We start from the raw sequence: 13,675 nt of genomic DNA on the forward strand, positions 1-13,675 counted from the left end.
AATTGGAATAACAGTATTTATATTCATCTTGTGTTATTGGCATATCAATCATTTAATTACATTAAACTTTGAAAGTTGATTTGAAAACTTGCATTGAGAAAATAATGTTGAGAAATAAGCTTTCATGGAATGGTTTTGGGATAAATGCATTAGTAAGCCTTGATAGGTAGTGTAGATGATATTGAATAAGTTGGCCTGAGAGTCCGGGGTGAAAGACCGAAAACGCGCGAATAGGTGTCGAGCCTTCCGGTTAATACCGATAAAAATGACAAATTGGTAGTACTTGTATGGTCTACTTGCAGACACCGACCTAAGGATTACCAGAGTCGTATTTACCGCCCTTGAAATAAATTGTTAAATTTTGAACAATTGAAATTGCATAACATCATTGAGCATGATGTTTTTCAAAAGATGAAAATGTGATTTATCTTCAAAACAGACATAACATGGCATGTACATTCTATCTCTTGAGACTTGTATAAAATGTATATACTTTGTTAAGAATTTCCTATTGGGCTTTATGCTCACCTTACGGGATTTTTGTGCAGGAAAAGATGTTGTGATGCCGCCTAACTAAATGCGAGAAAATATGTGTTGCGAGTACGAGATTCTCATTTTGCTGTGACTCTATGTGTAAGCTAAGGACTCTATATATGTAGGTTTGAATAATCGTTTTATGTAACCAGACTCAAACCTTGGAAACTTGTAAACCCTTGGAAGTATATATTTGTTTATTTACTTGTTGTTGGATTAATATATTGTTGCATAAAAAACTATTGTATCATGTAATATAAGTTTGGGGATTTATATTCGGTTTTCCTTGAAAGAGCCATGATTGTTGTATTATCATTTAGGTTAGAAAATTGGAACGTTACAATTGATTTTCATTTTCCATTAGCTTTATTAACGCCAGATGAATAAGAAGATGAGATTGAAACTTGACTTAGAAGTGTAAGAAATAAACTATTACAATTGAAAGTGAAGAGATCAAAGTAAAAATTTGGTGAAAATGCAAAGGTACCAAGTGTAATTTACCCTACACTTAACTATACACTTTTTCCACAAATTCTTTGAAGAAATAAGGGTTAATTATACTAAGATTACGTTTCTTTGAAAGTTTGGAGGGTGAGATTAGACTAAGATGCCTCCCGGGTCCATGAAATCATATTTGGTTCACTCTTGTAAGTGGAGTGTTAGTCCAGTGGTATTAACAATCCCTCCCAGTAACCGGATTAGATTTGCTGATTTGGTAAGATTAAAAAAAATAATAAGGGGATTAAGTGTATCCGGTCGATTGAAAAGTACAATTTTTTTTTTTTTTTTTTGGTACCCAAGTGCAGCTTGTTGTTTGTAAAAAAAATTTTATATTTCTTTCAGAATTTTTTTTTTAAAATATAGAAATTCTTTTTTTATTTTATATAAAAATAATTTAACAACCCCATCACTAACCATCTCTTCCTCTATCATCAAAACAGACACACTTTTACTTAATCTCCTCACTAGCCATCTCCACATTAACAATCTCTTCACTAACTATCATTTTACTAATAATTCCATCCAACCTACTCCGCCAAACAAACGTGACTTAAGATCCCTCAATTATTAATGAATATCACTATATCCTCCCATATTGACCCCTTCAACTATGAAAATGATACAAGTACACCCCTTTTAAAGGTGATCTGCAAGGATGAAAGTGATATATTTTCATAGTTGAAGGGAAAAGTGGGATTTTCTAATAATTGAGGATAGTTTGGCGTAAAATAACTCAACAAATAATTGAAAGCATAATGACTGTTGATAATACAATATTATTCTGATTCTATGAAGTCAGCATATCCACATAGAAATTGAACTAGTTTACTTTCCTATAGGACAGGAGCAGAGTTTCAAACAATCAGCAAGATACTAGTAGTGACCCATAGAGGTCCATGACAAAAATTGAAGTCTCATTTTATCAGATGGGACTGGGTTACTTCATAATTGAATTGAAAACACCAGAAGACAAATAATTGCATAGTTAATCTATTAAACTAATGTTTTTCATTTAAATTTTATATTATTGTACATTGGGTGAGACCAGAAATATAAACCTTCAGGAAATGGTTACAAAGCAACAATTGAAGGAAGCTCCGGTTCCACCTCGGATTCCGCATCAGAGACCTCTGCACCCATCTGCAACACAACATCGAAGGGCAATTGCCCCAAAAATTATTGGAAACTCAGTGCATACAACACTAATTTGACAAGATACATATATGGTTGAGTGATTTCGACCTCTATATCTTTTAATTTATTTTGTGAAAGATAGCGGTCCAATCCACCCTTCCCATAGAGGATTTTGGCTCCACACCCGCGTCCCTCTGATCCAACAGCCTCCTCATCAACTACAACAGCATCTATTATATCATTACCGGTTCTTACATCTGGAATCTGCAAAAGATTCAAATATAAAATCACAGTTATTAAAAGAATAAAAAGATAATATTCTTCAAACAAGTGAATCACTGTGAAGAAACAGAACATCAGTAACATTTGTGGATTGTGACTAAATCATAAAGTTTTTGCACAAATGATTGTGATGAATAGCAATTTCACACAGAAAAACATTCCTGAATTTCAATTTCAGGTGTTCTTATTCCATAAATATTAATTCTCTCAAAAAAATTACTAATTTTGTGTACAAAATTTGGCAATTTCTACAAATAATCAGCACACGGAAAAAAATTGAAATATTTAACTCTAGTGTTCCAAGCATAGTTTAAAAATGGGCTGCAACTGTTACATAATAGTGGCGGCATCTGCTATATTTGAAGCCAATTTTTTGCTCATTTTCTCCTCTTTCAGCCTGTTATTTATTTATTTATTCACTCAACATTAAAGATTAAACATAATTTTTACATGCAGTTGTACCTTGTAAGTTGTATGTTGTGTTACTTGTGTAACTTGAAGACATGGATCATATCATTTTAGTTTGTTTAATAAAATAATTGCTGTAAAATAAACTGATGTATTATTGATTGATTCTGATTGATTACAAGATTGATGAATTACAATTCCTATACAATCTATATATAGAAGAAAATGTGGTAGTAGGTGTAGTGGAGGTGATAGTGGGTTAGGTGAAGTGGAGTGTGTGGTGAAGTGGAGGTAGGTGAAGTGGAGTGTGTAGTGGAGTAGGTGAAGGTAAAGATGGGAAATTCTAACAGCCCCCCGCAAACTCAAGGAGGAGAGAAACTAACCAACTTGAGTTTGGAGAGAGTTACAAAACAGAAAAAATAAACTGATAAATAAAATAAAACAGGATAGGAGACACGGTATGGTCGTGTCAGACCGTTGTAGCAGACAGTTTACGGGGTCATGTCGGACCGTTGAAGCAGACACTGTGTGGTCGTGTCAGATGTAGAAGACAGTTTACGGGGTCATGTCGGACCGTTGTAGCAGGACAGTTTACGGGGTCATGTCGGACCGATGTAGAAGACAGTTTATGGGGTCATGTCGGACCGTTGTAGCAGACAATGTTGTGACAGTTTACAGAGTCTTGTCGGACCCATAAAGGAGCTAACCGGAATCAATGTCGGGACAGTTTACAGAGTCTTGTCGGACCCATAAAGGAACTAACCGGAATCAATGTCGGGACAGTTTACAGAGTCTTGTCGGACCCTTGAAAAAATCGCATCCTCAAAAGGTGCGCCCAATTTTTCAAAAGGCGTGCCATCAAAAGGCGTGCCCAATCCATAAAAAGGCGTGCCATCAAAAGGCGTGCCCAATTCATCAAAAGGTGTGCCGGACATGATGGCGAGGCACGTGGGCGCCTTGGCTTGCGTGCCCGAGTGTCGTCTGTCGGCAAGTGGCGCGCGATGCGCGGATCGGCCCTGGCTATTTAACCAAGGTTGAGGCAGAGGCTGTGCAAACCAGTTTGAAACCTCTGAATTTTGGCAGTCTGAAACACTCTGTAAACCCTGCGCAGAAACACTGAGCAACCCAAAACATGGCCTCTTCGTCCCGTCCAGCTACCCAGAACCTGCTCACGCTCTTTCCAGAACTGAACGAGCCTACACGAGAAATCACTGGTGCGGTGGCCAGTGAACCTCAACCAAACACCTCTGTGTTTGCTCCGTTGAACTTTCCGATGCGGTCGGTGGAGCAAAAAATGGCGGTGCAGTCGGATGTGGAGGCCAATCAGTATACGTTGAAGGCATGTGTGGAGTCCATGACGGCGGTCACAAACTTGTCGCACCGGCTGCAGAGTAGAACAAATGAGGTGCAGCAATTAAACGTCCAACTGGCTCTGCTCCAACGCATGTATAAGGATGCGCGAGCAGAGATAAGCGTGCTAAGGGCAGAAAACAAGGAGCTGAAGTGGAAGGCCACCGTGATGTTCCGATTTGGAGGTCCGCCATATGCTGCAGTGGAGGAGTATGGGGGAGTGAACTTGCCCGGCGGCGTGGAAAACACGGAGGCCGTACCGTCAAGGGCCGCTCAGGACGGAGGCAAGAAGAAAAGGCCGGCGGCAGAGTAGATAAGAAAAATCCCGCCTGTGGAAGTTTGTTTGTTTTTTTTTTTTTTTTTTTTTTTTTTTTTTTTTTTTTTTTTTTTTGTAATGTTGTTTTGTGGTTTTGAAAATTTGGATCGGGGTGAACCCCCCATGAATAAAAGAGGGTGTATTTTGTTTTGTTTTGGTTTTGTTTTTTTTTTTTTTTATTTATTTATTTATGTATTTAATTTTTATTTTATTTTATTTTATTTTGCTGGGACAGATGAATAAATAAAGAAATAAATAAAAAGAAAAGGAAAGAAAGAAAAGAAGCGAAGGTGGAAATATTAAAAACGAAAAAAAGGTGTGGTGGGAATGGATGGAAAAGATGTGTTGGTGGGAGAGAAAAGAAAAGTAAAAGCTGAAGAATAGGATGATTGTGTTTGTGGGTGGAGAATAATTTAAAATAAAAAAATTTATATAATATATTTAATCCTTTGAAACTAGATGCTTGTTTTGATCAAAACCGTGTGCCAAAAGGACCACCCACGTGAGTTCAAACTGGCAAAAGGAAAAGAGAGAGGAAAAGTGTGGTAGCAGTGAGGTGTGTAGGTTCAGGCTGCACCAGAATTTTCATCTACAAAGCCAGAATTTGTGTCTGGTGGCCAAGGGCAGGTCGTTTCCGATGGCGGCGGCGGCGGCAGCGCCAGAGAATGTGGGTCCGAATGTAACGGACTGTTGGAACGGGTTGCCGGTCGGACCTACGATGGAGAGCGAGTCGAGGATGGAGATGGCGTAGATCCAGCAGGCGAAACCGGAGGCGAACCGTTCTGAGCCGGCGGTGGTTTCAGTATCATGATGCTCCTCGTTACCCTCATACCCTCCTCCGCACCTCCACCCTCCGAGTCTTTGCTCGGTCGCACAGTGAAGGTGTGTTGTTTACGGAGCTTTCCGAGGCCGTTTTCCGGACGAGGACCAGCAACGGTGTCGTCCCAGGGCTGATCTAGTAAGCTCATGGCTTAGGTTAGCGAACTGTCTTCAGGCTCTTATGGAGGATTTCCAAGTTCTAACCCAGCGAAGATGTGGTCTCAGAATTTTGATAATGAAATTGACATGCATGGGCTTGAGACATACCCGGGCGTGAAGAGGATCACGATTAAGCCCCAAACAGACAAGTGGGTTTTCCCCGACACCAAGTCAGGCATCATTAGAGCTCAGTAAGTTGATTGAGCCATTGTAAGGCAGAGAAGAGTTCATATGGAATTTGTGGCAGCGGAGTGAAGGTATGTGTAGAGATCCGGCGGGCGGCCAAGGCGAGACTGCCGCCCGCCGGTCAAGCAGAATTATTTGATTCTAAACCTGCTCTGATACCATGTAAAATAAACTGATGTATTATTGATTGATTCTGATTGATTACAAGATTGATGAATTACAATTCCTATACAATCTATATATAGAAGAAAATGTGGTAGTAGGTGTAGTGGAGGTGATAGTGGGTTAGGTGAAGTGGAGTGTGTGGTGAAGTGGAGGTAGGTGAAGTGGAGTGTGTAGTGGAGTAGGTGAAGGTAAAGATGGGAAATTCTAACAATTGCAATGATATTCAAATTTTTTTATTGAACATATGTAACTTGCAAACTTGAAACACAACACAACATTATTAGTCTATACCTATTAAAAAACAACGCCCAATTAGTACACATTAATATGTGTTTGGAAAGGGAAATATTAAGTACACACCTAACCTTTGGTATAATGCACAAAGTGATTGCCTCGAGATTTCAATCCATGACCTCAAGGTTATTAGGCCAAACTTTTAATAAAAAAATAAGAGTAAAGTGGTGCATCATGAATTTATGATACATGAAATCATTAAATGTCAATATAATTTAGTACATATATATTAGATCACGTTAAAATTAAAAATTAAAAAAAAGGAAGACAAATGCTATGGTGACTATTTATATTTTACCATTTTCATTTATCACGCTCCCCAACCCTTAGATATTAATGTTATGTATGTGGAATCTATTGTATCAATGATGGTAGAGTGTGCCACATCAAATGGTAAATGTAAATGGTCAAACCAAATGGTAAGTATAGCATTGCTCAAAAAAATATAGGACTAAGGCTAAGTTTGGCATAACACAAAAAGTCAAAAAGTCACTATCCTATTTAAGTCACATCATCTTATTTAAATCACATCACCTCTCTACCACATCACTTCAAACCCAATCCATATTTCATAAAAAGTCAAAAAGTACACTTATTTAGATCATCCCAAACAAGGCCTAAATCTTCTAAAAACCATTTTAAATCTCAACAAATGTGATTCTAAAATAAAAACATATGTATCGATAATTTTTTTCAAAGTAGTTTAAAAAATGAAAATTTTGATGGCTCCAATTGCCGCAACCGTTACCATTACAATTTACAGCAACCGCAACCATACTTGAAACCTTGGTTCCAAGACTCAATCAAAGCTTTGTCAAGGACATTTATTTTTCTAATGGAAACTTAATGTATACCCACATCACTATCCCTTTTAAGTTCAACTGTTCAAGTTCAAGCAAGATAATCTGTTAACTTACAACTTCCACATATGCATCCTTTCCTGACTTGTACATAGACCAAAATTAGTGGATAAAAAAATGGTCTGACATACCTCATACATGGCATCCATCAAAATATTCTCCAAGATGGATCTTAGACCCCGAGCACCAGTATCCTTTGTTATTGCTTTCCTAGCAATTAATCTCAATGCATTTTCTGTGAAATGCAACTTCACCTGGTAAATCCAAGAACATTTCATACATATTGTCTACCAGGTCAATAAAAGAATAATACCGGTCTAGAACCACAGGGGGCAAAAAAAAATTGAATGATACCCATTACCACAGATCTGCGACTCAGAGTGTCAAACTTTTGAACTTTAGTTTTCTACAAACCGACTTGGGAGAAGAGAGGCCCGACAAGAAAACTTATACGTTCATGGGAGAAAAAAAAATTGAATGACACCCATTGCCACAGATCCGCGACTCAATGTCAAACTTTTAAACTTAAATTTCTACAAACCGACTTGGGAGAAGAGAGGCCTGACAAAAAAAAAACTTACTCCGTTCATTGTAAACATCTTTTTGTATTGCTTCCCCAAGGCATTTTTTGGCTCTCTTAACACCTACAAAACATTATTGAGCATTTATTTAAGATTGACAAACAATTAAATTTCATATTAAAAATAAGAAAAAGAAGAATAAACAAACAGACCAGCAGGCCAGGTATACAAGACAACTAACAAATGCACATGTCTGCAAAAATACCTGAACAAGTTGGTTCTCGGTGAGAGCCGACAAACTAACAAGGATGGGAAATCGTCCAACAAATTCAGGTATCAAACCATATGCAATAAGATCGCTGCTCTCAACCTGCCAAACATGATAGTTCATACAGAATGTATCTTTCATAATTCGCGGTGTAAGACAAAACTGGTTTTTCTTTTTGTAAATATCAAATCTATAAGTATCTTCACACTCCACAATGCGAGTAAGAAAACTTGTTTTTCTTCTTGTAAATATCAATATATATGTACACATAAAGAGAGAAGGCTTTCAGGCAGCTATTTAATCAATAAAAAGATTGGAATGAGCTTACAGTTTCCAATAGTGATGATGCCACAACAGCGCTTGTAATGCCACTGCTCCTCATGTTTGCACGGACTGGAGCACCAAACCCAATAGAAGAATCTTGACGCCTGAAATTGGAAGTATTGATCTTACAAGTTATAGTAAAGCTCAAAAGAGTTAATACTGTAGAGAAGGCAAAAAAAATTACTTTTAGTAATTACCTTTCTGAGATAGTTTTCTCCAAGTTGATGAAGGCACCCCCACATATAAAGAGAATATCTTTTGTATCAACCTGTGAAAAATATAAACACCAGGAATATATAAACTGATTTATGAGCCAGAGCAGAAAGACTGAGATGATCCATCCAAAGCAAAGCCATCAGGTTAAAACTTATCTGATGACTTAATTTAACCCTAATCAGATATTAGAAACAGCAAAAAAATTGGAATTGGAAGTATTACTGAAAAAGAGAACTAAAGATTGTGTTACATGGACTTGGAAACGAGTATCTGGTGCGAGTGCCTGTCATAAATTTAAACCTTAGGATATTGGGACATGTATCTGAAAATTGGATATAGGTATCAGGACGCATCATGGACACATATATTGTCTTAGATAAGGTGTCTGTTTGGCAGAGCTTAATTACAGCTTATTTCAGCTTTCAGCTTAATTTAAGCTATTTTGATGTGTTTAGTTTAGCTTATAGCTTATAGCTTTTTGGAAGTCAGAAATCAGCTTATTCTTTGAGTGGGGCAGGAGATGCTTTAAGAATAAGCTGGCTGAAAGTTATAAGCTATAAGCTGTTGAGGCATAAGCTATAAACACTTTCCCACAGCTCTACCAAACAGGGCCAAGATGTTGTAAATTATGAATGTACTTGAGATTAAATATTATTTAGGAAAATATGGAATTTCTCTCTCTCAACCATGTAAGAGGCTACAAATGTTTTCTTTATTAGCATATGTTAGTTTCTTCTTCCACAAAATCATAAAAAGATTAGTAGATTCAAGTGTATGAATTGGGTACAGGTGTCCAGCACATATCCCACACCCTTACCCTTGTCATATCCAGCGAAAATGGGTATTTCAAGGGAAATGGAAGAGTCCATGTAACAAGATGCTTCTATCAAAAAATGGTGATACGTATAGAATACATTTGTCATATGTTTAGGAAAAATAATAAGAGATGTTTAACTAATTCAAGAAACAGTAACACTTTCTTTTCTTTTATTTATTTATTTATTTTTTGAAGTTTTGCATCTTTATCAATTGAAATCAAACAAATGCGAGAAAAATGAACAAAGGAAGGCAAACTCTTGTTACTTTTTATATGCTAGAATTTTTATCCTTCCTATAAGCCCAGACATTCCTGATTAAGTGCTTCCCATTAAACTTCTCAGCCACTCAAAAATCCAAGACGAAACCACATTAAAACAACAAACCACTAAAGTATGCATCTCTGAGTTTTCAATTATAAGTAATTCTATGATCACAAAGTCATAAATTATGCTCAGTAGACTCTTATTATATATCCTGTTATAGTTTTGTTGCTGTTTTAGATCATTGCATATCACTTGGTAATTAAAATCCTGTGAATTATGACCTACAGGAAGATAACAAAATTATAATTCCTGGTTTTTTGGGAGAGTTAACGCATTTCTGTTTTAAAATATTATGGTTTCACAATGAGATTTCAGGTCTAGATTGGTTTGACACTTCTTATACTCAGTGTAAGCACATTCATCCAAACTATCATGCTAAACATATTTGCACAATAATCTAGTGCCTGTGTACCTGAACATTGTCACCTCTAGGATGCTTTCGAGCCCCCTTCTCTGGGACGTTGACTACCTGGACAGAGAAAGCTTCATAAATCAGAATACAGTTAATTAACCTCTTCATTATCATAGCAAATATTAAGTGCAAAAGAAGATTCCTCTCTTCCAACTAATTTCAAAATTGAATGGATTAGAAAGATATTGTCAAGTTGAGATAATCAGCAATCAAGTGCAGTAGCTAAAAAAGGTACCAAAAACTAGTCATAAAGGGACAAAAAAGAGAATTTTTGCAATTTTTTTGTTTTTAATGTTTTTGGTCTTTTCTTTTCTTTCACTTTATGCTAGTGATGAAGAAAATGGAAAGAAGAAAAAGGATGGAAAATCTGAAAGCTTTACATGGGGTATGTTTAGGGTATCATGGAGTGAGTTTTTATTTGTGTTTATTTTAATTTAGTGTGATGTTGGATAGATCTTATGCCATTATATTAAGTATTAGTAGCTGGGGGTATTTTAGTACTTTTGTTATTTGCTGGACATGGGTTGTAGGCTTGTAGCAGTCACCCATGGGTCTTTTATGGGTACGAATATATTACTGGGTTTTTTTTTTTTTTTAGGAGTCTTGATTAGATCCATAATATGCTATTTGGTCAAAATTTCTTAATTTCTAATTATGATATCATAGTCCACAAGGGTGTGTTTGATTGGACGGACTGGATAAGGGGAAATTAGAATCTATCAGACTTGAATCCTGAGATTGTGAATTCCCCGGACCATTTGGTTGGATTGGATGTGCATCCCGTGTTTATTTTTTCATGAGATTAGATGTCTGAAAATGACTATTTTTAATGAATCCAATGTTTGGTTAGACGAACTAGATAGGATAAATGAACAAAAGACTAATTTACCATTTTTCAATTGTTTACTAAGAAATAGCAATATTAAACATATCTTCAATATTTTAATTATTTTTAGCTAGATTAAATAAAATTTTATTTTATTTTATTTTTTACACAATTAAATAAATTTATTTTTTTAAAATTAAATAAATAAAATATCAATAAAAATATATGTTATTTTTTTAATTAAAATTTTAAATAAATTTATTTTTAAAAATAATAATAATTAAACAATGAAATTAAATAAAACATCTATTAAAATTTAAATAATGAAATTAAATAAAATATAAACAAAATTTTAAAATAAAACATCAATAAAATGTCTATAAAAAATTATTTTAAAAAATTAAATAAATAAAACATCAATAAAAAGTTAAATAAAATTATTTTATTTTTAAATTGAGACATTTAAATTTTATTGAATTTTACTAAATATAATACATAATTAAATAGTAGAGGGTCAAAATGATTATTTCACCACCTAATCCTAACAGTGGATAGTCCCCCGAAATTTGTCCTTACCCCCCCAGGATACAATAGTTCCCCACATGAGGGATAAGGAGTCCGACCGAACTCCATGTCTGGCGAACTAAAAAAAAAATAAATGCCGGATTGAATACTTCTCCCGAATTACAAGCCGCACAATAAATAATCCCCCCTTTATCCCTTCAATCAAACACACCTAAGAGGAATAGGAAAAATCTTTATTTTTAATAGAGTTGAGATTTAAAATAAAAATAAAAAATTGAGATTGTTTTTGTGTGAATTTGCCTAATCCTTGTGAGGATCATCTATTTCCTTCTCTTTTTCTTTGTCAACATACCCAATTTACTATTCTCATGTTATTGTTCATGGCCATAAACAGCCCCTTTTTTTTTTTTGGATAAATAAACAAGCACCCTTTTTAACACCTAAACCTTAGCAAATCAAGTTCAAATCATCCCCAACCTGTTCCCTATCCTTTGGCCATTCCAACTAAAACATCATAAAATAGTTGTTGGCCAAAAAGATACTGAGATTAGATTAAAAAATACTGCAACTTATAACTCTTGAAAATTAAGCCCACATTATCCGTTTTCATCTAACAACCCTACAAAATTTCTTCTCCTTCACAAAACCCTAACACTAGAAGCTTTCCATAACAAAACCCACCAGAATACCCGTTGACTATCGTAGGCGGCAATACTCAAGTATCCTAAAGTTGTCCTGCATCAACTACTCTTTATTTTTTCTGTGAAGGTTTTTTATTTGTTTTATGGGGGTTCTTGGGCATGTTAGTTTCATTTAGCCTCCCGAGTTGTAAGAGATTTATCTTATTAGGTTAGGTGTACTATTTTGTCCAAGCCTGTGGCTTGGGTATCACTTCTCTAAGCTGTGTTGACCATAGGAGTCGTGTCTTGAGCATCACTGTAATATCTCCTTTTTTTGGTATAAAACTAACCGCTTACCAACCCAAAAAATATATAAATAAATAAATTTGCAGCACCTCATTTCAACCCAAATAAATTAATGAAAGATACAAGCTCAATGGATAAAGGATAAGAGATGCAAGAGATGGGTATCACATATTAAATATAATTTTGGAATTCAAGGAGTCTTTTTGGTAAAGCACTAAAAATGGGAAGATAGAACTTTCAATTACTTTGAGGCAATTACATGGACCCAGTTGTGAAATATTTACGGTAAATTACAAATACACCACCTGAGTTTTACTTAAAATACGATTTGGCCTCTGTAGTTTTGGAAATTACATCCCACCTCTCGAAGTTTCTAATTTCATAATAAATGAACTCTTTTATAAATAAATAATCAAGTCAATTAACAGTTTTTAATGATGTTAGAAATATATTTCAATTAATAATTCAAGTAATTTTATTATTGTATACGAGAATAGTTATGAATTTCATTTTTTCAGTTAATTTTGTTAAATGAAAAATCCTAACAATGGGGTATTTTTCAAACCACGGGGAGCAATCCGTATTTTAAACAAACCTCGGGGGTGTATTTGTAATTTACCCCAATATTTAAGTCCAGGAGAGCGAGATAGATGGTGACCTAAACCAGAATATTCCCTGTCAAGTCTAACATGACCTGCTGATTCCAGGAAGGTGATTTACACATTCGTTGCCTGCCCTTAAAAAAAAAAATCAGCAGAAGGGTAATTCCAAAAATTTCCTTGAACATGCTTTTGATGACCATATTCAAAATATGTTCCTGAGACTTCAAAGAGATAACATGCATAGGGAGTGGAGAACCTATAGGATAATGAAGCCAGTGGTTTACAAATTAAAAATAATTTCAAGCAGATTCGCCAACACCAACAAACATCTTGATTGAGGGAAGGTGATTCACTACAGAGTGAACTCCATTCAGAAGAATGGCTAGAACAATAAAACTCAGTGAAATAATCTAATATGCTTCATTATTTTTGTCTTAAGTCTGTTTTAACTTAATTTATCTCTCAGGGTGATAACCTTCATGCTATTAGAAACTTGGGATTAAGGATTGCAGCTGTAATTCTTGTTTATTTGACCATCATCATTGCCAGTGTGACTAATCAAGTGTGTTTAAATAAATTGGACTAATTATCAACAGATGGGTCATAAGAATGCCGCAAAAAAAATGAACAAAAACCCTTCAGTTCCTCCATAGTGCCCAATGGACCAACAAGTATTTCCCATTTAACTAAACTCATAGTATACCAAGTAGAAGATGCATTTACCGTTCCTTCCAACATTTTTAGTAATGCCTGCTGGACACCCTCACCCGATACATCCCTGCTTATATTGAGGCTCTCAGCCTGCAATATGAAAAATGAAAATTATAGGAAGAGTGCAGACAATAGCAATTTCAGATTTAGAAAATAAACAAAAGATAATTCTCGACCCTCAAATAGTGTTAGAT

At 35.4% G+C, this 13,675-nt stretch overlaps 1 protein-coding gene across 2 annotated transcripts in view; it reads right to left on the bottom strand.

The window, feature by feature from the left end:
* Positions 1-1,952: 1,952 nt before the first annotated feature.
* The window catches only part of LOC114287333 (CLP protease regulatory subunit CLPX1, mitochondrial), a 33,349-nt gene continuing 21,626 nt past the window's right edge, over positions 1,953-13,675 (bottom strand). For both annotated transcript variants that reach the window (XM_082884364.1, XM_082884371.1), the window contains exons 7-15: positions 13,494-13,571; positions 9,892-9,948; positions 8,319-8,389; positions 8,126-8,225; positions 7,795-7,899; positions 7,590-7,652; positions 7,140-7,262; positions 2,278-2,433; positions 1,953-2,175 (exon numbers count right to left, since the gene is read on the bottom strand). In XM_082884364.1, the coding sequence (XP_082740490.1) occupies positions 2,107-2,175; positions 2,278-2,433; positions 7,140-7,262; positions 7,590-7,652; positions 7,795-7,899; positions 8,126-8,225; positions 8,319-8,389; positions 9,892-9,948; positions 13,494-13,571 (822 nt within the window). In that variant the 3' untranslated portion in view covers positions 1,953-2,106. The remainder of the gene's footprint in view (positions 2,176-2,277; positions 2,434-7,139; positions 7,263-7,589; positions 7,653-7,794; positions 7,900-8,125; positions 8,226-8,318; positions 8,390-9,891; positions 9,949-13,493; positions 13,572-13,675) is intronic.

The sequence above is a fragment of the Camellia sinensis genome, chromosome 1 (assembly GCF_055761805.1).
Source record: "Camellia sinensis isolate YWXY chromosome 1, ASM5576180v1, whole genome shotgun sequence".
Taxonomy (NCBI): domain Eukaryota; kingdom Viridiplantae; phylum Streptophyta; class Magnoliopsida; order Ericales; family Theaceae; genus Camellia; species Camellia sinensis.